The sequence below is a fragment of the Aphidius gifuensis genome, linkage group LG3, assembly GCF_014905175.1.
Source record: "Aphidius gifuensis isolate YNYX2018 linkage group LG3, ASM1490517v1, whole genome shotgun sequence".
Lineage (NCBI taxonomy): Eukaryota > Metazoa > Arthropoda > Insecta > Hymenoptera > Braconidae > Aphidius > Aphidius gifuensis.
In genome coordinates this window covers 26,978,256-27,005,944 of record NC_057790.1, presented here as the reverse complement: position 1 = coordinate 27,005,944, position 27,689 = coordinate 26,978,256, and the positions used below count along the sequence as shown (strand labels likewise).

Here is a 27,689-nt window from a genome sequence, read left to right as displayed (position 1 = left end):
CCTCTCGGGCTTTTGATGACTAAAAAAAAAAAAAAAAAGAGTTAAAATATTACTCATTTTTTTTTTGTTTATCATTTTCCTTACGTCAAATAAAAAAAATACTTGGACATTTTGTAATAATTTTTTATTTATTTTTTATTTTTTATTTAATTGCTCATCATCATTTACATAGCATTAATGATTTTTAATTAATAGTTTAATATATAAAGGCTAATTTGATATAAAAAAAAAAAATATAAATAATAATATTTACACTTTTTGACAGAACATTTTGACAGAGTGTAGATGTTGTGACTTGAGTGTGTGTAAACGACATCGATGACGTGTGCCATCCTTTTTTTTTTAATAATTAATTATATTTGTAATGCAGTATATATAACAAAGAAACAATATTTATTGTTATAATGGTAATAGTCATAAATATATGAGCTTTGTTATAAATAAACTTTTTAAATTGCGTTTTAGTGTTTACAAAATATTGATAGCTGTCATGTTTATTTACAAACTGACATAACCTGCTCAATATTAAACACCTAAACCCATAAAATTAATATTTAAAATTCATATGTAATATTTATTTTTGTTGATAGATACAACTATTAATTTAAAATTAATAAATCTAATATTATTTTCAATGTGATCCATGTGTTCAATTAGTATCAAAACAATTGATGACAAAATAATTTATGACAGCTGATATAATGGAAAATAAATACAGGCATCAAGGAAATAATAATAATCAACAGTCATTTTGGAAAAAAAATGCAAAAACAGTACCAGGAAGGTATTTTACTAATAACAATTTGCTAAAAAAAAATTTATACCTAAATGTTTTAATTTAAAATAAAAAAATTTGTAATGAAAATCAATTCTAGACCAAGTCCAAAACAAGATAATCGTCCAAAAATTCATGCAACAAGTAATTTACCAGGAGTTGTAGTTGGTAGTGGTAATGTTGGTGGTGGTGTTGGAGTAACAACTGTTGGTGGTGGTGCAGGAGGAAGTACTAGTGCAGCATCATTTAGAGATTTTCAAGAAAGTACTGATGATGCATGGGATTCTGGTGATGATGAATTTTGTCTTGTATCTGATATTAAAATATCAAAAAAAGTAAGTCATTCAGCAGCAATGTCTGTTATAAATTCTCATCGTAGTGGTAATCGTGATACATCAACAAAAGATGATACACAATATTATAATAAAAATTTACAAGAAATAATACCAGAAGAAAAACGCATTGAAGCATTACAAAGACTTGCTGTTCAACCATTACATTTACGTAATGATCGTAATAAATGTCATGATAATAATGACAATAATGATTATGGTAATTCACCAAATCGTGGTTCAACCCATTATCCTGGTAGACCTCAACCACTTAAATCAGCATCAGCAAATAAATTTTTTGTACCATCAAAAGAACAAGATGGTGAAAGTAAAATTGATAAATTTCAAAGTTTACTTGATGCATCATTGCTTAATTTAGATGAACTACGACAATTATCATGGTCTGGTGTACCAGCAAAGCTACGTTCAGTAACATGGCGTTTATTATCAGAATATTTACCAGCAAGTTTAGAACGTCGTCAACAAGTACTTGAACGTAAACGTTTTGATTATTTAAACTTAGTTAAACAATATTATAATGTTGAAAGAGACGAAAGTTTTCAAGATACATATCGTCAAATTCACATTGATATACCACGTATGTCACCATTAATATCATTATTTCAACAAAATACTGTACAACTTATATTTGAAAGAATATTATACATTTGGGCAATTCGTCATCCAGCATCAGGCTATGTACAAGGCATGAACGATTTAGTAACACCATTTTTTTTAGTATTTTTACAAGAAACAATACCAGTATCATCATGGCAAGATATTGAAAATTATGATGTTGCATCATTAGATCAAAAACAACGTGAAATACTTGAAGCTGATAGTTTTTGGTGTCTATCAAAATTTCTTGATGGTATACAAGATAATTATATTTTTGCTCAATTAGGAATTCAACATAAAGTTAATCAATTAAAAGAATTAATACAAAGAATTGATGCACCATTACATCAACATTTACATAAACATGGTGTTGATTATTTACAATTTTCATTTAGATGGATGAATAATTTATTGACACGTGAAATTCCACTTCATTGTACAATTAGACTTTGGGATACATATTTAGCTGAATCAGATAGATTTGCATCATTTCAACTTTATGTTTGTGCTGCATTTTTATTGAGATGGAGAAGACATCTTCTTGCTCAACCAGATTTTCAGGTAATACACTTTTTTTTTACACTCCTAAATCAGTTGTAATTGTTGTTTAATTAAATTTGCATTTAAGGGCTTAATGTTGATGCTGCAAAATTTACCAACACAAAATTGGTCAGACTCGGAAATTGGTGTTCTTGTTGCTGAAGCTTATAAATTAAAATTTACATTTGCTGATGCACCAAATCATCTACAAGCACATGATCCTAGATGACCAATTTCACGTTTACCACCAAATCGATAAAATTAAATCAACTTCCAAATTGGGTAATTAAATTTTTCATTTAAATTTAATGAAAGAATTTTGCAAATTATAAATTCATTTATATTCTTTCATCAGCCAGATTTTTTACCATTCAATGCTGCCTGCATAAACATCAATTATTGTAATATTAATAATTCTTTTTTATATATTAAAATAGGCATATATATATATATACAAATTAATTAAAAATTATAAAATAATAAATTTTAAAAAAACACAAAATTACATTTCTTCTATTTTATTATCATAAGACTATTGTCATCAAAGAAAAAAGCTCGACACAAATACAAAAAAAAAAGTAATAAATATTTCAAATGTGTCAATGGAAAAAAAACATAGCTAAATTTGTTTATGATATTTTTAAAAATTAAATAACGTAATTATTAATCTTCTTCTTGATCAACTTGAACGTAGTCAGTGTCCATTTGTTGAATAGCCGAAGAATATCCATCATCTTCATCAAAAGTTTCCTAAAAAAAAATCTCGACATTAGAAATAATAAATAATTAAATAGCCAATAGTAAAATTAATCTTACAGTAACATAATCAACTTCAGTTGGCATTGGATAAATACAAGGTATACATTCCATATGTGTTACACCATCATTGTTAGCAGTACATTCACAATTTTGACATGAATTTGGTACAGCTGTTGATGCAACTCTTTTAGCAAATACACTTGCAAATTTTTTAATTGCTGACATATCATTGTATTTTAATTTATTTCCACTGAAAATTGTACCATTTGATTCAAGTGCAAGTGGTGTACAATATCCCAATGCACTTTTTGATAATTTAACTTGCCTACGTAAATCAACATCACCACTTAATATTTTACTGTCTTTTCTTGTGTAACCTTTTGTTGCATCAAGACCATAAAAAATTTTATTTATTCTTGATTTTTGAAAATTAAAATCACCATCCATTAATATATGTAGACGTATATCATGCTCAAGTAGTACTTGATTAATGACTGAATAATCAAGTGTTTGATTAAGCTGTTCACAATGTGAACATGGCATTAGTATAAATGTTTTTGATACACCAGCACGAAAAACAAGTTGTGTAGCAAATCCAATTGCTGAAAATATATCTTGATTACCATTACCAATTTTTATATTATCAAAATAATCTGGAAAACGCCATGAATTTGTAAATATTTTATTATCAAGAATTAAACTTCTTGGTTTATCATAAACATCATCACCACCAAATGTCACAAGTGACCATCTATTATCCTTAATACCATTATCATTAAATTCTTTATTTAAATATGCAATAACTTGATCAATACTACGATTTCTTTTGATGTCATTGTTACATGATTTAGCTTCAACAATAAATACAATATCAGTTGATTTTGGTACTTTTGTATTTTCTAATTTAATAAATTCACCTTCAGCTACAGTTGTACCATCAATCATCATTGGACAAGATGTACATGTATCTGGTATTCTTAAATATGTATTATAAAAACCACATATTTGCATATAACCAATAGCCAATGTACAAGTTTCACTTATTGATCTTACACTCTTGCATGCAACAGCATAATCATGTGTATCAATAACAGCAAAACAATCAACAAATTCAGAGCTTGAATTTAAAAATAAATTTTTACAATAGCTATATGATTCATAATCGTATTCACCAATTATAGCAAGATTATCAGAAAAATTTAAATTATTATCAGCTGATGCTGTTGATGGTAATGACCAGCTTTTTGCAAATTTTTTAATATTATCAATGATAACTCGTCCATTTGAGCTTAATGTATCATCCCATTTTTCATTATTCATTGTACCAAGTAGACCAGCTGTTTTACCAAAATACCAACCACTCAATTCAATAATACAAACATCATATTTAAGATTACATTTCAACTTAAATTGTCCATTTTTTAATTCAACTGTAACAATACTCTCTTCTTGATAAACAAAGCCCATATTATTATCAAGCTTTAATGGTAGATGTAATGCTCTACCAGAATTACCCAACTCAACACTATCACGAAAAACATCAATTTGAATGATTTGTTTACCAGTTAATACAATAATTTTATGTCGAATTGTTGAATTATTTTCATCCTCGTAATTTATTAAAACTGAAAAATCATTATTAACAAAATCAGCAGCAAGAAGATAACTATCTTTTCCAACAAAATCAATATGTAAACCATCAAATGTAACAAGATGCTGATAGCCAATTATCATAGCTTGTGCTTTAAATGGTGGTAGCCAATTGTAAGGATCAGTATATGGTCTATAACGATAATATAAATTCCAAAATGTTGAATTTGATATTGTAAAATAATTTCGCATATCAACAATTGTACGATATTCTGGAATTTCTTGAAATTCTGGTGTTTGATTAAATGCATGCCATGACATTGGTAGCTTTTGTTCTAAACACATTATACCATTATCTGGATCAAATATAAATTTTGTTTTAGCTTCACGATATTTACTTTCAGTTTGTAATGCTGTTTGACTTATTGTTATTAATTTTAAATGTATAATACGTACTGTATATTCAATTTTACTTTTAATACCAAAATATTGATAAAAATAATTTGCTTGATCAATTAAATAATTAATTTTTTCATATGTATAATTAATACTTGGTAATTTTTTTAATTCTGATAGCTCTGTTATTATTTCATCAACAAGATCTTTTAATTCTTGACCAAATGGTACCATTGAAAAATAACGTTCTTTTATAAATGACACTATGATAGCTGAATATTTTCTTATGTTTGTTATAATGTCATTATTTTTAATATCACGATAAAATTTATCAACATCTTGGGTTAAATTTGTAAATCTATTAAAATAGGGAGATTTTATTAGTTCATTTTGACGATCATACAAAAAATGTGAGACTTCTTCACTTATTTTCCATGCAACTGCTTCAAGATAATGAAGAACTCTGATGAATGCTGGTTCAATCATTTTTAATGTTTTATTCCATTGATTATAAATTGTACGATAAAATGTTGACCATAAATTTTCCATGTATTTTATAAATGCAACATGTAAATCTTTCATAAATTTATCATATTTTTCAACTATTTTTTCAATGATACTTGATATTTGTTCATAACTTTCACCTTTTAAAATTGCACTTACTATTTCACTCAGCTTTTTATATCCAGCTTTTGTTGTTTCAATAATCCACACTAATGATTTACGAATAGCTTCACCAGATTCTCCCATTATTTCCCATATTTCATTTAATATATTTGGCAATGATTCAATATGACTTCTCAGTGACATTTCATCAATAACATAAAGACCAACAGCAACAACATCCTTAACATAAAAATCATTGGCATTATAAGAATCATTAAGATATATTTTTAATAATTCTAAATCATCATCAAGTTCTTTTAAATTTTCCCAGTCATCAATTAAAACATCTAAATCATCTCTAGCATCATCCCAAACTTCTGATAATGCATTCATACCCTCTGTTCGTAAATACTGCTTCCAATAATCAGCATCATTACCAATTTCATTGTAAATATTTGTAACTGTATCTTTTACAAGATTAACAATGTCATTTTTTAAATCTGGTCTCCATTTTGTCATTGATGTAACGAGTCTTGAGTGATTTAATTTTACATAAAATGCAACATCTGATATCAACAAATCTCTGTCATATGTTCTCCATACATCAAACACAGCATTTCTAGCATTTGGAATATTTCCATACATTCGTAAACTCTCAATTGCATCTGGTGTATAATTAACCATCATCCAAGTTAATTTTTCATCTACATTTAAATAAAATTCACCAGTTGAATTTAATGATTTAACTGTATCAATTGCACTACCATTTATTTTATACTCTGTATCAGTTGATGAATACATAATATCTAAATGTTTTATCAACTCATTATTTTTTTTATCAAATTCAAATTTATTTTCTGGAATATTTAAATAAATAAATAGCTTTCCAGATTCTTCAGGAAGAAAACTACGTCGATACAATGCTCTATGATTAGTTTCATATTTAATTAAATGAACTTTACCAGCATGTCCAAACATATCAAGTTCCAAGCGTGTTTTTGGATGTTTACCATTTATTGAATAACTGTATTGTATATTTTGTGTACTTGTACTTTCATTTTTAATAATTGCAGTTAATGATAATAGCTTGTCTGGTGAGTCTGAATAATTTGCTAAAATTGTTGTATTAATAAGTATAGCACCATCATGCCTAACAAGATAACCAGATAATGTTGTATCCTGTGTAAGACCAGGATGTTTTAAGCTAAATTGTGCCATTTGTCTATCAACAGTTGGTCCATCAACAGCATCATTATTATCAGTTAAATTTTTCCAAATAAATCCAGCACCAATTGTTCTTTCTCTGTCATTGCCATTTGAATAATCATATGAATAATCAGTTGATGTTTTATTCCAACTTAATTTACCATCAGTATTAAATTCTCGACTTGTCACAAAATATGATCCATCAAATGTAAATTTTTTTCTTGGATATGCTATATTTAATATGATAAATTGATTATCAATATCTTCAGTTGTTTTATTTACAATATTTATTTTATATGATGCCCATGCATCATCAGCAAGACTTATCCAAAAATTGTTATCAAATTCACCTGGTAATATTTTATAATCAGTATTTAATTTAACTGTTCTATTTAAATGTATTGCTGTTAAATATATATCTTGTCCTTCATGTGTTGTTCTTATTTTTGATTCACCAGCAATATCAAATGCTGTATGATTATCAAGTTTATAAATACGTATTTTTTTAGTTTCAAGATTTGGATAATTTGTGCCAAAATTACCAGCTGAATATTCAAATTGATTAACATAATCAATAGCCAATGGATGATATGAATTTTTTAAATTAATTATAATATGTTCTTTTTCAAAACCAGCACGTGATTCACTTTTTGAATCATATGTACCCTCTAAAATACTATTATTATTATAAATTAATTTTGAATATCCAGTTGTAACAAGTGGACGTTTTTTATATCCATAATTTAAATTTGCAATGTGTCTTGTACTAAGTGGTACTTCAAGTTTAATAATACCTTCTAAATTTGAGTCTAATTTTTCACTGTGATATGTATAATCTGATGCGAATAATGCTGTATCATTTGGCCAATAAAATTGTACAAATCTCATGTTTTTTTTTAATGTTGTTAGAACAATAAAATTACATGCAGCATATTGAAATTTTGGCATTGATGTTGTTGCATTTAATGTTCCATTAACATTAACAAGACTTTCATATGATATATGAGCTTTTCCAATTTGTTTTTTACCTGGATAAAAAATATCAATGTCAATTATATTACGTTCAATTGGTGAGCCATCATAATGCATCACAATATTAACTGTTTTTTTTTTAGCAAATTTTGGTGTATACAAAGAATAATTAATGCCAATTTTTTTATGTTCAAATGTAGCATTTAAAATATTATTTATCACAACTTCAGTTGATCCAGAACCTTGACAAAGACGAAAATGTCCATCAATACTTTTATTTGTCATTTTAATTGATCCATCAGTTATGTAATTTAATTTACCTTTTATTGAATTATATCCAATAATGTAATTTTTATTTTGTACTCCATTATCACCATGATAAGATAGTAACAATTGATGATTGTCATCATCAGGCGGTGGAAGTTTAACTAGAATAACAACATCAATATTTTCATTATTTTTATATCCAAAACTTGTGTTTGTTGATGTTTTCCATTTATTAGCATTTAGATCAAAGCCAAAATTTATATTTCTATATAAATTTAATGGATTTTTAAAGTAAATATTTACACCAATGTCCTTGTTGTCAATGCTACCAGATGATTTTATAAACATGTCAATCATATATGACAATTTCCAAGCAACATTTATACGTTTAATAATATTATTTATATTTTGTCGTAATCTTGCATCACCACTGTCATTTGACAACATTAAATTACCACTTATTTCCATATTTTCAAGATCAATCAGGGGTGATTCTGTTCGTAAATATATACTTGCATTTCCATTAACTGGAACATTTGCAAATGCTTTTAATGACCATTTTTCGATTTTTAAAAATTCACCAGTTGATGTGTTTTGTTTTAATAAATCAGCATCAATATTCGTATCCCAGTTAAATGCATTTGCATAATTAAATGATAAACTTGCATTTGTCAAGGTAGTAACGAGTTTTAATTTGATACCATGTATTTCACGTGTCAAGTCAAATTTAATATTATGTTTTATATTATTTTCACTGTCAAGAAGCTTTGTGTTTACTTCAAACAATACACCACCTGGTTTTATTTCATTGAGATCATAATTACCATCAATCAAATAAATTATTGTCTCGTTAATATTTTTTAATTGTCCAGTTATATGTTTTGATGATTCAATTTCTCCATTAAATTTATAAAATATATCTTGTGGTCCTTGTAATTTAAAGCCAAATGTTTGACTTGGTTCATATGAAGCTGTTAAATTATAAATATCATCAGGATGAATTTTAATATTAACATCTAGCTGAGCATTCTCATTAGTTGCTAATTTATTTAAATAAATTAAACCAGCATTAAATTGACGAAGTGATGGTACCCATGTCTCAATGCCAATTGACATTTCAACATGTTCCTCTGATTCAAATAACCAAGTACCTTGAACCTTGCATGGTACATTTTTCAGCTGTTTTATTTCAATTTCAGCTTCAATTTTTTTTTCAACTTCAGCTAAATCTTTTTTAACATTAATTCTTGTTGTTGGAATTGTTAGCACGTCCGATGTAATACCAAATACAATTGTTCCATCAAAAAATGATTCTTCAAATTCCAAAGAACCAGACATTTCAGCATTACTATTATTTGTATGTATTTCGATTGATGATTTATAAATATTCTCATCAACTTCAAGTACACCATGACCATCAAGATACTCCAAAATTTCAAATGGTGTTTTAAATGACACCTGTAAATGATGAACAACTGAATCATCCTCATCAGCTTTGACAAATGAATAATTACCAGTGTAACCAGCACCAACAAGTAATGTTGAATTATCATCAGAAATTTGCAAAACATTTACCTCCATTGTTGTAAAATAAATTGAGTCTTTTTTATTAAAATTAAATACATAATTTGAATCAACGATTGATGCAAATGAAAATGGTGTTTTAATTTGTAACACATTTTTCATGTCAAATAAATTTTTGATTATTAATTTATCATCAATTAATATTTTACCAGGTGGTAGTATCAATATTCCAGATATTTGATAAGACACATCATCCTTATTGATATTTAAATGTCCAATGACTGTCTCAATAACTGCCAAATTTATTTCGACATCACCATGCCATTCAAAATCATCATTTGACAATAAATTATCTTCATCAACTTGTCCAGTCTTTGTCATGACAATTGTATCAATAATTTTTGGTTGATAAATTATTGGCTTTGGTCCAGTTACAACAGACAATCCAAGTTTCGTTTCGACAATTTTAATCGAAAATTCCGTGTCAATTGCAAATTGACTGAATTTTTTAAAACTCGAATCATTTATTATTAATTTAGCAACAACACCACTCTCATGAAATCCATGAATTGGTGTAAATAATATATAACTATAATGAAAATCAGTAATATTATTGTAATGCCAAATTGCTTGAAAACCAGCTGTAATATTATTATACGAAATACGAAAATCATTTTCAGTTTTTCCCATTTTAGCTAAAATTAAAAATTTTTGTAAAAATTCAATTGGCGTTGATATTTTAAGCATAACATTAAAATCATGATTTGTAATTGTAAATAATTGACACAATGCTTCAATTCCAATTGGACCAGATGGACTTGTAACTTGTGCAACAACATGTCTATCACTTTCTGATAAACCAAATTCACCTTTTAAAAATGAATATTTTTCAATTGGTGTTGTGATATTAAATTGTATCATTGATTCTTTAATTCTAGCAATATCACCACGTAAAATACCAGTGTATCTTCTCAAGTCAATTTCAACACTTGACGTACCATCAAATTTCCATTCAGATGAATAACTCAATTGACATTTAACATCACCATTTTTATAATTACTCAATGGTGATATAAAACGTAAATTACCAGTTAACGTAAAATTATCATTATGATTATCTGGACTCTTTAAATTCCATACACTTCTTAGATTAATTATTTTATCAGGATGATAGTTAACTAAAAAACGTGTATCAACACTTGCTTGATTACTTAATTTTGTAAATATATGAGTCATGTTTATTGTCAACCAACCAATCAAATGAACAGTACTACTTAATCCACAATTTGCATTGTACTCAACTGTACCAGTTGATGGACTTTCCACACTTGATAATAGCATTTGTATTAAAAATTTTTCAGTATCTTGCCAAAATGCCTCAAAGTCAGCAATAAATTGTTGCTCAGTTAATTTATATTTAATATTTATTGATGTTTTTTGCCACATTTCAAATGGTGTCAATAAGTAACTATTAAGTCTCATTTGATTTCTCCAATTATTTGGATCAAAATCAATTTCAACATCAAATTTAATTGCCTTCAATGGATCCCATACAATTTTTGTATCTAATATATAACTTTTATAATTAACAATTGCAGCATGACAAGAACCAGTTAACAATCTTCCTGGATAAGATATCATCACTGATCCAGTTAAATTTTTAGTTATTGGTTGTTCTGTTAATTGAAAATATTTATCAAATTGAAATTGACCAATGAATTTTAATTCTGGATCTCTATTAGCATCCCACTTAATTTCAATACCAAAAGTTTTTGTATTATCGTCATTTATTCCAGTTAAAATAAGATGAACGTCTCGCCATCTGTCCAATTGAAGTTCCAATCTAATTTCACGTTGAACATCGACATTTATTAAAATTGCATAAACAGTATTACGATATTTTGCTTTGGCAGATGTTGAAAATGTTCCATTTGTTAATATTGAATGTTCAATTTTTAATGCATACTTATCAGAATCAAGATGTTCAATATTAATGTCAACTTTAATATTTGCATGATCACGATAAAATTTACAATTTATTAATATATCACGTTCGATACTCGGTGAACGTAGTACGAGTTTTAAATTATGACTTATTATTTTTGGTGAACCATTTGATACAACAGCTGTTGATCTATCAGCATACATACCTTTGATTGTTGCATTATGTCCACTGAACCATGAGCCATAAAAATCAATGTCATATTCTTTTTTAGCTTTTTCAGTTATTTTAATATTAATAATCATTGGTTTGTAATTTGGAATAGTCATATTGGCGTGCCCCTCAATTGCCAACATATTACCTCTTGGTATTATCAAATTAACAGCCAGTGTTATTTCTTTTCCTGGTGCATATCTTATCATGATAAATGTCTTTGAATGTGGACCAATTGATACACGTTGTATTTCAAATTTAATATCTAAATTTTGTATTGGTTTATTTATTGAAATAAATGCATTAACACGTGCTTCTTGTGATTGAAAATATGCTTTTGAATATGTTAATACAGCTTGTGCTGTTAGCTTGTATTTATCATCACGTAAATGTGGTTTTGTGTTTATTTCCAAGTGTAATTCAAGATGACCAATAGCTTGTTTGTACCATGAATCAATTATGGCATTTAATTCAGGATATGCACTTGATTGAAGTTCAAAGTGTGCCTCATTGTGAGATAAATTTTTTGTTGATCTATCGTGAAGTGCAATTTCAATTTGAAGTGTTTCTTTCTTATTTAAAGTTTTCAATTGATACTCAAGTTTGATGTTACCAGTTAAACTTGTATTTCTTCTCATCACGTAGCCAATTAATTTACTTGTTACTTTTTTTGTTTCGAAATTTAAATCAATGTCACACTGGGAAATATTATTTTTAGATGCATCTCTTATTGTTCCATTTAGCTGAAGTATACGCTCGTTGTTTATGCCCAAATAAATACGTGGTGAATATGTGTAGCCGTAGTTTACTTTTTTACGAGAATAACCAATATGAGCGTGGAGATGCTGGGTACCATTTATGTCCAGGCCAACATCAATCATTGCCTCGTTATCAGTTCGTTTGTAGGTACCTTTTGCAACGAAACTGTTACCAGCTGAACGTAGCAGGACTGATACATTTCTGTTTGGACCGTCAAAGCTCACCATGATACTTGATTCTCGATTTATTCGGGATCCAGGAGTGTCAAATGCCAATCGCATTACACTTTCAGTCTGAAAAAAAATTTTCATAATATTATTTTTCGAATTTCGATTTTAGTTTTTTTTTTCTAGTAATTAAATGGCTCGAAGAATTTCTTTAAAAATTTATCAGATAATGAGAGAAAGGTTTACTAATATTTTAAGCTCAAAAAATCTCGGGAGAAGTGATTTTTTCTAAAGATATAAATTTATAAAGTCAAATGTATTTTTCAAGATTTCGATTTGAGATTTTTTTTTTTCTAGCAATAAAACGACTCGAAGAATTTGTTTAAAAATTTATAATAAAATGAGAGGAAAGTTTACTATTATTTTAAGCCAAAAAAATCTCGGGAAAAGTAATTTTTTCCAAAGATATGAATTTATAAAGTGAAATACCACTATATGCATATCTACGTAATTTTCAAGATTTCGATTTTATTTGTTTTTTTCCAGCAATTAAACGGCTTGAAGAATTTGTTCAAAAATTTTTGAGATAATGAAGGGAAGATTTACTATTATTTTAAGCCAGAAAAATCTCGAGAGAAATAATTTTTTTTTTTAAATATAAATTTATAAATCAACTATATGCATTATGTATTTTTCAAGATTTCGATTTCGATTTTATTTTTTTTCTAGTAATTAAATGGCTCGAAGAATTTGTTTAAAAATTTATAAGATAATCAGGGGAAGGCTGACTATTATTTTAAACAAAAAAAGTCTCGAGAAAAATATTTTTTTCCAAAGATATGAATTTATAAAGTCAAATACCACTATATGCATAATTATGTTATTTTTTAAATTTCGATTTTATTTTTTTTCTAGTAATTAAATGGCTCGAAGAATTTGTTTAAAAATTTGCATGATAATGAAAGGGAAGTATACCAATATTTTAGGTACAAAAAATCTCAAGAGAAACAATTTTTTCCAAAGATATAAATTTATAAAGTCAACTATATGCATTATGTATTTTCAGGATTTCGATTTCGATTTTATTTTTTTTTCTGGTAATTAAACGGCTCGAAGAATTTGTTTAAAAATTTATAAAATAATCAGGGAAAGGCTTATTATTATTTTAAACAAAAAAAATTTCGAGAAAAATATTTTTTTCCAAAGATATGAATTTTTTAAGTCAAATACCACTATATGCATAATTATGTAATTTTCAAGATTTCGATTTTATTTATTTTTTTTCCAGCAATAAAAGGACTCGAAGAATTCATTTGAAAATTTATGAGATAATAAGGGAAAGGTTTACCATCATTTTGAGCCCAAAAAATCTCGGAAGAAGTAATTTTTTTCCAAGATATAAATTTATCACGCCAATAACTCTTTTATGTTTCTTTTGGGAAAAAAAATACTTAAAAAACTCATTTCTCTATACGTTTTTCTTATTAAAATAAATATTAATAATACAATAAAATAAATAAAACTTAATTATATCACTCATCAATGTGTTGGTGCTCCGAAATATTAAAATAAACTCGTGTTTGTGTGTCGAATAGAATAATTTCGAAATGCCTCAGTATTGTCAGCTGAGCTATCGGCCCATCACGATGGAGTGGTTCCTATTATTTGGCTTTGTTACTCTATTTTATCAATGTGCATCTGCCGATAATATATATGGTATGTTTATTTATTTATAGAATTTTATCTTATGCATATTTTTAATATTCCATTAATATATTATACATATATTCATTGTATAAAAATTTTGTTGTTCTTTTTTATTTAAAAATTGTTAAAATAAATTTTTTTCTTCTCGCTCAATTGTGACCTCAACATTCACAAGATTATTAAATTTTAATGAGGAATTGAATAAATATTAAATTAAAAATATATCGATAAGTTTATATAATAATATTTTATTATTTTCTGTTTAATTTTATAAATAAAAATCATATTTTTTTCAATTATTTTTAATTCACATTATATTTTTTTGTTGTATGAAAATATAAATTTTACTTTATTTATTTTTGTATTTTTTTTATACCAATTTATATTTATCTACAGTTAAAATTTTATTTTTTCATTCGTTATCAATATTTGAAAACCGATAATTTGTGCTTTGAACATAAATGTTTTTTTTTTTTTTTTAATATATTTTTTATTTTAATCACAATTCTTCAACGTTATTTATAGTCAAATTTATCTCTCCTATTTTATTTTTTTTTATTTTCTACTAGGTATAAAATAATAATAAAATTAAATAATTAAAAAATAATCATGATAAAAATTTCAAGAATAAATACTCAATCAATTTCTGTAAATAATTTTATATCTATAATTTTATACTACCACATTAAATTAACAAAATATTATTGCTAATTTACAATGTAGCCCATAAGTACGTAATGTCAAGGGCATGTATATATTAACTAAATAAATAAATAAAAAAATAAATAAATAAAATCGTTATTGGCACCGATACGGGGAAATTCACAGAAAATACGTATAAATGTCTCTGTAAATTGCCCCGTATTCGCTGCCAAATGCCAATTATTCAGCTAGTAATAAATATTATTGACATAAAAAATTATTTATTAATTATTAAATATAACTTTTCTGACATATAGAATATGTAAGTGGAGAAAAAATAATCGTTGTCAATATAAATGATACAGCTGATTTACATGTTGAAGAAGTATTTGATGGTGTCATAAAAATTTGTGAAGCAAAATTATATAATACGTACAGACAATTCAGAACAGAATACTCTTTGATTAAAAATGGTCATTGGAACATGACAGATACCACAGATAACGAAGATATAAAAAAATATTTTGAATTATTGGATTATTATAAATCATGCTCATTTGCAATATCACCCTTTCAAGAAAAATTCTACGGCTATTGGGTCGTTAATACCACTTACGAAATTGGCGATAAAAAATATGGAATTAAATTTCAGCAATTTTTGATAACAGCACCAACAGAGGTATATATTTTTATTTGGTGTTCATAGAAATTTTTTATTTCATTTTAAAAAATATATTTTTGCTCACAGAAAAAAAGTAAATATGCAGATGATGTTTATTTAATATCCAAAAAAAATGAGACAGAAATAATTAATAAAAAAATGGTCTCTGTAATGAACAACGCAATTTCCCTGAGACCAAAAAAAGTACCTGGACAAATAAAAAAATGTCAAGTAATTCACCATGATGAAATATTTTATTTGAATGATTATTTCGAGATACCACAAAATTATAATCAGGAAAAAAAGCTTTACGAAATTTATCCAAAGACAGATGATGAATTTTATTTTACCGGAAATGAAAATAGTTGTCAATTTAAAATTTTAAAAACGAAATTTATCATACTACCAGGTAGAAGTTGTAGAACTTTTTTTGGCAGATGGGAAATTATAACGTATTATGTCAATGAAACAGACAAGTCAACAGAAAACATAGTAAATACAACCGACACATTTGACATATATAAAACATGGGTAAATAATTTTGTTTAATAAAAAAATCAATATTCATTTAGTATAAAATCTAATAAATTGAAATTTATTATTCTGCATGCAGACAATTGACAATTCAAAACGTCAGGAAAATATCACAAGAGGAACTTATATTGAATTTAAAACCACCTCGTATGCAAATATCTCATGTCAATTTGAAACTTTTGATGGGAGATTAAAAAAGGTATAAATTAAATTTAAAAAAAATAACGAAATAATTATCCGTGCTGATACGGGTCAATACGGGAATATTTTTCTGGTAAATTTCCCCGTACACGGTACCAATAGCACCACCGTAAAAAAAAAGACGATATATAATTTTAGAATTACTTGTTTAACTGCCTTCAGGAAATAATGGTGTACAGTAGAAATGAGTCAACACAAAGTGACTCACTTATTCGATTGGAAAACAATAATATTTCTGTAAATTTATTTAACGTCAAGAACCACGGTTTATATCATTGCGTTCTTGAAAAAGACCAACAATTTCCACAGTATTTAAATAACTTCAGGCTGTCTTTTTACATTAAAACAAGCTTGTGTGATTATCCAAAAAAAATAATTACAGAATACTCGATGATTTATTTGTTGGATATATTAAGTACTGAAGGATCATTTCTCACAGTTTTGTATTCGACTTTTAATTATCCAAAATATTGTCGTATTGAAAAACCAAACGGTACATTTATAAAAAATTTGAAATTTTTTGGCTATAAATATTTGGAATACGGGACATTTAAATCGAAGCTTTCGGAAAATTTAACAATTTTTGACAATGGATTTTGGAAATTTAGGTGTACATCGTCAATTGATAGTATATTTTATATTGTTTCTATTTCAACTTGGGGTAAGTATACTTAAATTATACCTATATAAAAAATCCCTCGACTTTGTTCAATCAAATTTAGCTGAGAAAAAATTATTTTTAAATTTTTTTCCTTTTAGATTCAACTCGTGCACGAATTATTGTAGATACGACTGAGGACAATTTTCATGTCTCATTGTACAGCATACAAAAAAATCCTAAAAAATGTATTTTTTTATCAGCAAATGGTGGTTTTTCCAAGACAACAGAGCCAATCATTCATAGCTACAAGTAAATATGAAGAAAACAAAAAAAAGCTTCACAAAAAAAATAATTGATGTTAAATGTATAATTTTTTATTTTCAGGCCAATAATTAATTTCGAGTTTGAAAATATTAGCAGTCTTACTGAGTGTGAATTTACAATTGATAAATCATCTGAGTATGGAGCAAAGCAGCTCGCAATAGATTATGGAAATTTTAAAATTAATCGAACAATAATATTGCAGAAAAATGTAGTAAAAATTGAAAAATATAATGAGCTACCAAAAAAGTGGGGTACAAATGATTATGTTGTAAAATATAATGATGAATTTTGGGTAAGTAAATTGTCTCAATATTAAAGTTAAAATCACCTGTCTATTTTTAATTTTATTTCAGGTAAATTGTTCACACAATAAACCGCTGATATTTTGTAGAATTCAAAAAGCAAATGAAGAGGTAACACAATTAACTGATAGCTTTGATTTAGAAGCAGGTAATTGTTCAATGTTTATAAGAAATGCAAACATACTGGATCACCATGGTGATTGGAGATGTTATCTGGCCTTCAATGAAAGCAACATAGGCAGCACGACAATGGAATTCCACTTTTCAGTAGAAGTCCGGAGTAAGTAGTAAAATTTTACTCGTTAAATATGAACATTTTTATTAAAAAGTATATTTTTATTTCAACAGATTATTACGTTGAATCTGGGATGGAATATAGCTACGAAAATGAAGCTGATAAAAATGAAAATAAAATAAAACAAGTCGTTTTTTATTGCAAAATATCAAACTTTATAAAAAAATATAAAAATGACTTAATTGGAGCTGATGAAATTGAATATTGTTTGTGGAAACATCCAAATGGATCAATCATTTTCAAAAATTCAAATGAATATACAGTCAATACTACTACTTTATTTTCATGTGATCTTACAATACACAGTAAAAATATAACAAACAAATTTTATTTTGTATTTATATATGTATAAAATGAGACATCAATATATCTTCATTTTTTTTACAGAAATTTATGAAAACGACTTTGGAAATTGGAGTTGTGATTTCCATCTAAAACTTGCAACTAATCTAAGCTCAGGTAGTACAATTGAATTTTCACAACGTCCAGGAATGGTGATACTCAAAAGTAAGTGAAACAAAATTGTTAGTCTGGCACCAGAGTGTTAAAATTTTATCGTCATTAAAAATAATATTTTTAAAAAAATCTTGTATATTGAAAACTATCGTCGTACAGTATAATTAATTTTCAACAATTTATTACTATTTCTATTAAATTGTAATATATAAAATGTATTTTAAAAAATAATAATAATATAAAAAATTTAAATAATCAACATACCGGAGTAGCATTCCATTTGTATTCAAACAAGTAACTCTCAGCAGTTGGATCCGCCTTGATGACTGATGTCCTAAACAAAGTTGGTCCATTCAAAACAAAATACGATGCATCACTAACATCAGTGACATTTGGAAATTGATAATCAACACACATTTTGAGTCCAATTAGTCTTTCCAGAACTGGCCAACTACAAGTTGTATTTTCAATACGACTAGCTTTACTTGATCTATTTCCAATTTTTGTAATAACTGGTTTTTCCATACTCTCTGCTCCACTTGTTGATATAAAAACAATATCAGTCTTTGCTGAAAATACTTCCAGCTGTTTATTCGGCAATTCAACATTAAGTCTAACCAAATTAACACCCTTGATGTTGAGAGTCAAATTAACAGCACCAGATGAATAAACATTGCTTCTCAATTTAATACCAGCACTTTTAAATATTGCATCAATAGTCATTTTACCAGTAAGATCAACACTCACACTTGGTGCAATATTACCAACAAGATTTATTTCACTTTTAGTTGCAAATTTATCTGTATCAAGCATACCAGATAATTTAAAATTACATGCAGCTGATCCAGCAACATCAAGCTTCACTGGAAGACCAACAGTACTTGGCACAACATATTTAACATCCAAAAACATGCCAGTTTTTTCAAATCTTATTTCTTTACCTGATAATATTTTTTTCATTTTCATCCATGGATCCAATGCTGCCAAATTCATGGCAATATCATCAACACCACGAAGTGTTTTAAATTCAAGCTCATTGCCAAATATTTTATAAGAATAAGTTATTTTTGGATCATCAAAATTATTATCAATGACATTTGGCAGCTGTTTAACACCATCCAAATAAATATTTGAATCTTGTGGTACTGATCGTAAACTTCTGATAAATCCAGCCATGTATTTTGACATTTTTTCATTTGCAAGTGGACCATTTGGACCGAAGAATTTCTCTGCATAATGTTCAATACCCTCAAGTCTAACACTTGTCTCTAAAACATTAACAGATTCACCAAATAAATCTAGACTCATGTTCATTGTTAGTGTTCTTGGTACATATGATTTTGCTGAAAATACAACATTAATTTGCATCGTTCCTCCAACATTATATTCCTCCGAGAAAAATGAAGTTTCATAATTTCTTGAATATTTTCTAGCATCACTATTAAATTTATCACCAAGATCACGATCACTTAAAAGACTTTGAATTTCAATTCTCGTTGGTGATGATGACTCAAGAAGATTTGTCAAATGACTCCAAACAAATGAGCCAACTTGATTAACTGGTTCATCTCTCAGAGCTGTTTTTATTACTTTAACAACATTATAATCTGGACAACGCATCACTTGTAGATACGAGGCAATTCTAAATTCTGGATCAAGTGTAAAATTTCTATAATAAGGAAGAAATAATTCATCACGAGTTGCTTGACATGATGGTAATCTTCTGTGAGCTTCAATAGCAGCAATTTTAATATCCATTGATAAAAAGCTACCTTCATCTTCAACACAAACTTGTAATAATTTAAGAATTTTTTTAGTTTCAATTCCCATATTACCAATGGCTTTTAATGCTTCAAGTGTTCTTCTGTTGTCTTCATCTGATTCATGTGGTCTTGGACTACATCCTTTCTCAATAGTATCTTCAAGTCTTGATATAAACTTTTCAATTCCTGTCTCTTTAATTGCCAAACAATTATTATCAATGAAAAATCCATTTGTTTGTTTTTTCCATTTATTTGATGTAACTTCATTTTCACAAAATGCACGAACAACTGATGAATAAATCAATATCAAATGTGCTTCTGGTATTTCTCTTTCAATTTCCAAAAGTGGCAACAATGCTGAGACAGTTTCAATGTCAGGTCGAGGAACAAGAGCGATTGCTGTCATCCATGAATTTGAACGTTCATGATCAATTGTACGTTTAATCATCATGTCACGCATCACTTTAATAGCAGCACTACTTCCAATAAATGGTAACGCATCAAGTATATGTTTTTTTCCACCAAAACAAAGGCCATTTGCACGTGCTAAAAGTTGTGACAATGATGGATAATCCAAGTATCTTGCTGAGTAAATAAATTTAGTGAAAGACTCGGAAAATGTTTGATCAAGTTGACCACCTGATCCAAGGCTACACATACTTTTTAGAAGATCAATTGATGTTCTTAGTTCACCATGTGATGTTTTAGTGACTGATGTTATTTCAGATGAATGATCATAAAGAAGATTTGTCGGGACTGTGTCACGTCCAGATGATTGTTGATCATCATCAAAAAATTCATCAAATGTTTTTGGTGATTCTTCAAAGAGTACAATACTCGAGTGAATTGTTGTTTGTGCAGCAGCATTACCATTTGATAGTGGACGGAATAAATGTGATTCTTTGCATGTAACACTTTGATAAATATTATGATCAATAACAATTTCACAATTTGTCGTTGATTTAAGAAGATTATTTTCAGCTCGTGAACGAGGATTTATATTGTAACCATATGATTGTAATATTGATAAATGTTTACCACGATTTGTACAACCAGCAAGATCTTTAATTTTATTAACAATTAAACTTGTTTTTCTTGCTTCATGAAGACGATATGTTGTATCACAAATACCATTAACATCAAGCTCAGTATTTTTATGATCAACATCAAATCTTTTCATGGTATTTTGTAGCATTGATAATATACCACGTTTAATATTAAGTGCCCATATTGCTTCATTTTTACTTGGACATAATTCATGTACATGTCCATCTTCAAATGCAAAACGTAAACTATATTTTTCAAGTTTTTCTTTAAATTCAGATTCAGCACGATCGGGAAATTCAGTTTCATATTTTTCACGTATATATTGGTTAATACTTGATTCAGTTATACGTAAATCAGCTTCACATGCTGATAAAAATTCAATTGACACTGTTGATTCAATATATAAATTTGATGATGTTGAGTCTCTTCCTAAATTTAGACTCACATTGACACTGTGATGATAACGATAAATTGTTCCCTCGGTATACTTGAACTTGGCTGTTCCTCCCACTGTTTATTAATTTATTAATTATTTATTGGTATTTTCTATTTGTATTATTTTTATATTTTTATAGAAAAAAAATTAATATAATATTTACCTTTGCATTGCATTCGTCCACATACTTCTCCAGCGACTGTTGAAAAATTTGAAAAATAAATTTAATCATTCAATTGAATATTTATACAACTATTTGACTATTTAATTATTTTTTTATTAATTTATTTAATAAGTTATTCAACTGTTTATTCATTTATTCAACTACTGAGTTTTTAAATTTTTTATTTATTTATTTTTTTAACTATTTAATGATTTAGTTATTCATTTATATAATTATTAATTAATTATTTGTATTTTTATTTTTATTTTAACTCTAAAAAATTATTCATTATTTTTTTTTTAACCATTGCACAGTTAAAAAAATAAAACGTAATATTTTTCAATATATTTTATCAAAATAAATCAACATTTATTATTTTGTATACTAAAAAATTAATATCCAAAAAAAATATAAAATAAACATCTAATATTTATTAAACAATTCAAATATTAATTTCTCAGATTAAATATTTTTTTAATTTTATTTAATTAACATCTTTTAATGGTAAAAAAAAAAGAAATGTTAAATTGTAATTTTAGAATATTTTAACTTGTTAATAAAATTCATAAAATATTAATTTAATTAAAAATCATATCAATCATTAATTTAAAATATAAAAATATATATTTAGTAAAATCTTAATAATTAATTAATCATAATTACAACTGTGCAAGTTGTGTTTGATCAAACTACTTACTTCCAGATGATATGATAAACTGAATGAGCAAAAAGCCTGCCAAATATTGGCGAGACTTCATGATTATTTTATTTATTCACTATATTATTGTTATTCAACAGTGATAATATTTATACTGTCTAATTGGATCAACTAATAATACGCAAAATGCTATCATTTAAAATACCAACAAGACTAAATGATATATATTTTGTTTTTGTCCCCCAAGCACTTCCTGTGTTCCCCTCAACTTCACTCACTCTTTTTTTTTTTCGCTCTCTTTTTCTCTCTTTCTCTTGTAAAATGTTTATATTATTAATGAATTAACTAATGTTTAATCAACTTTTAAATTAATGTAGTTTAAAATATATAATTTTTTTTCATTGCTCAATGTTGTTGGATCATTACATGATCGTTTGGTGTCTCGTTGAAAACTAATGATAAATAAGAATGAGATCTCATCCAAGTTCTCAATGTTTGACCTCATGCTTTGCTTGTAAACGGCTCCAAAGGTCTATCATTTTAATAAAATATACAATAATTCAACGAGGGAAAATATAAGTTAACATGAGATGAAAATAAAACACCCAAGATCTTTGGTCAAAGGGGCTGAAAGTCATCGTTTTTAAGATAAGATTAAATATATCCTAATGTAAATGTTATCACTCGGAATTTGACGAAATCATTTTTTTTTTTTTTTATTCATTCATTTTATTATACATGTATATATTATTATGTATAAATATATTTTTTTTAACTTATCAAAATTACGAGAATTCAAGAAAAAAAAAATTTTTTTCTAGTTTATCTAAATACATATTTATTATTGAATTAGAATACTTGGAAATTTTTTTTTTTATTATATGCTTAATGTAGATTATAATTTTATTTATTAAAAAAAAAAAAAAATAATTCTATTTATTTATTTTACTTGTTTTTTTAAATAAAAAAACATTGCAAATTTAAGAATTTATTGCAAAAGGAGATAATTATTCTGGGGAAAATTTTTCTCCGATATTTTTTTGATTTACTCTGATTGTCGTCCGTCCGCATTTTCTCTCGAACTTTCTCCGATTGTTTTTTCGAATTTTTCCGGTTTTGTAAAATCGGAGAAAATCGGAGAAATTTTTTTTTTGCCAGGATAAGTTTATAATAAATTTGTTGTTTTAAAAGTTATAAATAAATTTAATTAAAAATTTTTTTTTTTGTTTTTTATTTTTATTTTTGTTTTTTAAGTGGTATTTGACTGTTGTTTTAAATGCTGCTATTTTATTAGCTCATCATTAATACTCATAATTATCAAGACCCCCGTGAAAACGTATGATATAATTCATTCAACTTAAGTTGTTATAAATAATTGTTAAAACAAACAATATAATTCATTCTTAAATTAATTATTGCTCATTATGTCAAAAAGTATACCATAGAATTTCGACTGCTGTTTCTTGTTTGACATTCAGCAAAATAACTATGGAAAACTAATGAATTTTTCCTGGTTTTTTATCTTTAGGTTTTTTATCTCCAGTTTGGTCCAGTCTATTTTTTAATAATTGCATTTAATTCATCACTTCTATTTCTCCAAAGAATTATCTTCTTCAACTTTAAAAAAAAATAATTTATAAATGTTTAAAATTAAAAAAGTCCAGCCTGTCTCCACCCTTACATTTTAATTAATTAATAATAATTAAACAATCAACTCCCAAAGAATTTTAAATAATTTTAATTCCATCAACTTAATAGAACTAATAAATATTTACATAATAAAAAAAACAAAAATTTTAAATTAAAAAACCAATAAGCATAATTTTATTAATTATTTAAAATTTTTTTTGAACAACCTATAATTGCTGCTTTCTTTTTCAACAAATCGTAATTATATTTTTTTAAATCTTCTAATTTTGAATTTTTAAATTTTTATCGATAATCGGTAATGCAGAAAATATACACTTCTAAAAAAAAAAACAACAACAAAAAAAAAGAGAGAGAAAAAAAAACTCATAATAACAATAAAAAAAAAGACAAAAAAAAAAAAAAATATATTTTTACTGCGACGAGTCATAATCCAGTATAAAAAAATACAAAAAAAAAAAAAAAACTCGAATAAAATTTATATTTAAGATTCGTATATTGTCGTATACGAAAATCCACAATCGCAGATTGTAAAAAAAAACAAAATCAGAGACAAAGGCAGCCTTGGAGTCTCTGGTCTCATGGTGTCCATCTAAAATGGAGCGTCTCACAAATGAGCTAAAAAATAGAGTCATCTAAATTTATAATATTTGAATAAACAAATTGTGTTGTGTTTACATTAAAAAAAAAAAAAATATCAAAATTGATTTATAAATTAAATTAGCATTTTAGTGATTGTTTTTTTATGGTTTCATCAGACACCACAAGCTACAAGATATAAATAATTAATTTAAATATTAATTAAATAAATTTCCAGTGTGTTAAAATGTTCTTGTTGATGACTGTGATGGTGAACAACAATAGCCAAACAAATGTCATCATCTAGGTATAATTATTACCTCAAACTACAAATGATAGCTATTATTTTAACTATGTTATTTTGCCAAGACATCAGCTGGTCGTAGTAGTGTGTCTAAAAAAACAAAAAAAAAAAAAGAACATCGCATTAAATTGATAATAATAATAGTCAGTCAATCAGTCAGCTGGTGACGACACACTCTGACAAATAAATAAGATAAATAATGAGATGATACTTGGTGATTTTATATCATCTAGCATGTAAAAAATAAATAAATATATCAAGTTTATTTGTAATCGAGTTTGTTTACCAGTTGAAAAAAAAATAACAAAAATAAAAAAAAAATGACAATAACATGTCAAACTTAAAGAGCTGTTAAAATTAATAGCTTATTTTATGAGCAGCTAAACTGCTCAAAATTAATTGTATTATTATAAAAATTGATAAGTCAATATTAAAAATAAACAAACATTATTTAAATTGTTTTCCTTGTTGAAGGAAATAATTAAGAAAAAAATGGGTAATTGTTTAAAAGGAAGTGGTGGACAAACAGATAATGCAACACTGCTGAGTAATAATCCAGATCCAGCATTGACTGGAAGTTTATCACAGGATACAATTGGATCACAAGCAATGCCTTATAATGTAAGTTAAATGTAAAAATAAATGGATGATGATGTTGATGTATCATTTTGTTGTTGTTACAGGAAATAATTGACTCACGTTATCCAGGAATTGGTAGAAATATGAGATTAACTGAATCAAGTGTTGGCTTTGGTCATAGTATTGGTGGTATTGTTATTGGTAATAATGGAAGTAATGTTAATTCAACATCAGTCAATGAAGAAGAGCAAGTACGTATTGCTAAACGACTTGGTCTTATTCAACATTTACCAACACGTAAATATAATGGTAATAAAAAATGTGAATGCGTTATATGTATGATCGAATTAACAATTGGGGAAGCTATCAAAATATTACCGTGTATGCATACTTATCATGAGACATGTATTGATGACTGGTTGCTGAGATCATTGACTTGTCCATCATGTATGGAACCGGTTGATGCTGCACTTATTAATTCTTATCATCCAACAACTTAGATATTTTATATACAATTTATCAACAACATCACTGAATGTAAAATATTCAAAATATTTTAACAAGAAGAAAACAACAAAATTAATTATATTTATATGATAATAATAATTAGCTTTTTCTTTTTATTTTTTTGATTAATCATCAGATAGATATATGAATATTTGGAAATATTTTTTTATCATTTTAGTAGCTTTATTTAATCTCATCTCAAGCTGTCGAATATTATTTAGAGAAAGTTTTTCGGTGCGAAATAAATGATATTTATAAATTTAAAATAGCTAAAATATAATTTAACAGATGTGAAAGCGGAACGCATTATTTTGATGACCAGTTGTGATAAATTCATGAAATTGCTGCACGCTGCTATATGTTGTGAAAACAACAAAAACACTTGAACAATTATATTTAGTTATAATATATATATTCACACAATATTTTATGCATGGCTTATTAGTATTTAAATAAAAAAAAAAGGATAATTATATAATTAATTAAAAAACGAAAAATAATGATAACCAGTAAATATATTATTAAGTCAAGTAATATTTTATCAAATTAACATTGATATATAACACGTGGTTTAATAAAAACGGAATAATAAATTAATAAAATTGAGCTGTGACATAGTGATTTGTTGACAAAAATTAGAATACACTAGATTTACGATGGAAAAAAAATAATTTAAAAAAAAAAGCGACAACAAACGAAATAATAATTATTTGACTTCTATAAAACAATAAAAAAATGTACATATTATTATTAAAAAATACATGTTATTAAATACCAAAAAACGAAAATAATTCATGTGCTTGTTTATTTAAAATTTAATTTTGTAATTGTTTTTTTCTTTTTCAGCTTATAATTATAATTAAAGCCAATCTGATCAATAAACTGCCTCAGTATTTACAATAAACACTCATTATTATTTTTAACAGAGTTAAAATTTTTTTGAAAATAATTCAACTGGTAAATTGTTTTTATTTTTTAAACTTAAAATACAACAAAGCAATAATTAATAATTATTCTGTCAAAAAATACTATTATTTATTTTAATTATTGAATTTTCATTGTAAATTGTTGGCATTATTTTTTTCCCTATTTCTTTTTTTTTTTTTAATAATTATTATGGTGATTAGAGTGTCATTGAAAAATCATTAAATATTATTAAAATCATTGACAATATTCATTTTTTTTTTTTAGTTAAATAATTAAATTATTACTTTCCTTTGAAAGTTGACTGTTTTTTTTTTTTTTAATTTTTTTGATTATATTTGTAAAATTTATTAAAATAAAATAATAAAATTATCGAATTATTAATTTTATTCAGGGTGTTTCGAATATTTTTTAAATTATTAAATACATGTTAATTAATTGTTTATAAAAATTAATAATTTTACAAAATATTTATTTTTATAAACAAAAAAATTAATCAGTCGTTAATGTTTTCGATTTTTTCTTTTGGTTTAAAATATCCGTCAGTATGAATTATTTATAAATAAAAAAAATATCATCTATATAATTACTATTTAAAAATTTTTTTTTCCTGATTTTATCGAGATTATTTAATTTTAAATTTCAGCGCTTTTTGCAGCTGTTTGCAGCCATTTCGTATCAATCGCGATAGCT

General features: G+C 26.1%; 3 protein-coding genes and 1 long non-coding RNA gene across 6 annotated transcripts; 3 read left to right on the top strand and 1 right to left on the bottom strand.

The window, feature by feature from the left end:
* The first annotated feature begins 37 nt into the window (after positions 1-37).
* On the top strand, positions 38-2,767 carry LOC122853410 (TBC1 domain family member 22B). 3 transcript variants are annotated; one of them, XR_006373904.1, is made up of 5 exons: positions 38-407; positions 591-784; positions 876-2,286; positions 2,354-2,547; positions 2,621-2,765. XR_006373904.1 is itself a non-coding variant. In XM_044153875.1 (4 exons), exons 2-4 carry the CDS (start codon positions 687-689, stop codon positions 2,492-2,494), a joined length of 1,650 nt encoding a protein of 549 aa, XP_044009810.1. In that variant the 5' UTR covers positions 57-407; positions 591-686; the 3' UTR covers positions 2,495-2,767. The 3 variants fall into 3 exon arrangements, 2 of the variants coding, with proteins under 2 accessions (XP_044009810.1, XP_044009808.1); XM_044153875.1 differs by having other exon boundaries at positions 57-407; positions 2,354-2,767; XM_044153873.1 differs by having other exon boundaries at positions 160-407; positions 658-784; positions 2,354-2,767.
* On the bottom strand, positions 2,354-22,895 carry LOC122853409. Its single transcript, XM_044153872.1, has 5 exons — positions 22,496-22,895; positions 21,799-21,834; positions 18,654-21,709; positions 3,082-12,792; positions 2,354-3,015 (listed from the first exon to the last, which is right to left on the bottom strand). Exons 1-5 carry the CDS (start codon positions 22,554-22,556, stop codon positions 2,929-2,931), a joined length of 12,951 nt encoding a protein of 4,316 aa, XP_044009807.1. The 5' UTR covers positions 22,557-22,895; the 3' UTR covers positions 2,354-2,928.
* LOC122853411 lies at positions 17,213-17,745 on the top strand. The gene is made up of 3 exons (XR_006373905.1): positions 17,213-17,321; positions 17,397-17,628; positions 17,690-17,745. It is a non-coding gene; the product is annotated as an uncharacterized LOC122853411 (long non-coding RNA).
* A 1,576-nt stretch (positions 22,896-24,471) lies between the features above and the next one.
* On the top strand, positions 24,472-26,353 carry LOC122853408 (RING finger protein 11). The gene is made up of 2 exons (XM_044153871.1): positions 24,472-25,607; positions 25,670-26,353. Exons 1-2 carry the CDS (start codon positions 25,479-25,481, stop codon positions 26,063-26,065), a joined length of 525 nt encoding a protein of 174 aa, XP_044009806.1. The 5' UTR covers positions 24,472-25,478; the 3' UTR covers positions 26,066-26,353.
* The last annotated feature ends 1,336 nt before the right edge of the window (positions 26,354-27,689 follow it).

Excerpts from the sequence above, each read along its gene's own strand:
- LOC122853410 (XM_044153875.1), top strand. The coding sequence starts at position 687 with ATGACAGCTGATATAATGGAAAATAAATACAGGCATCAAGGAAATAAT. Across the intron at positions 785-875 it reads GCAAAAACAGTACCAGGAAG|ACCAAGTCCAAAACAAGATA; the intron begins GTATTTTACTAA and ends AATCAATTCTAG. Across the intron at positions 2,287-2,353 it reads TTGCTCAACCAGATTTTCAG|GGCTTAATGTTGATGCTGCA; the intron begins GTAATACACTTT and ends TTTGCATTTAAG.
- LOC122853409 (XM_044153872.1), bottom strand. The coding sequence starts at position 22,556 with ATGAAGTCTCGCCAATATTTGGCAGGCTTTTTGCTCATTCAGTTTATC. Across the intron at positions 21,835-22,495 it reads GTTTATCATATCATCTGGAA|TCGCTGGAGAAGTATGTGGA; the intron begins GTAAGTAGTTTG and ends ATTTTTCAACAG. Across the intron at positions 21,710-21,798 it reads TGGACGAATGCAATGCAAAG|TGGGAGGAACAGCCAAGTTC; the intron begins GTAAATATTATA and ends ATTAATAAACAG.
- LOC122853408 (XM_044153871.1), top strand. The coding sequence starts at position 25,479 with ATGGGTAATTGTTTAAAAGGAAGTGGTGGACAAACAGATAATGCAACA. Across the intron at positions 25,608-25,669 it reads CACAAGCAATGCCTTATAAT|GAAATAATTGACTCACGTTA; the intron begins GTAAGTTAAATG and ends TTGTTGTTACAG.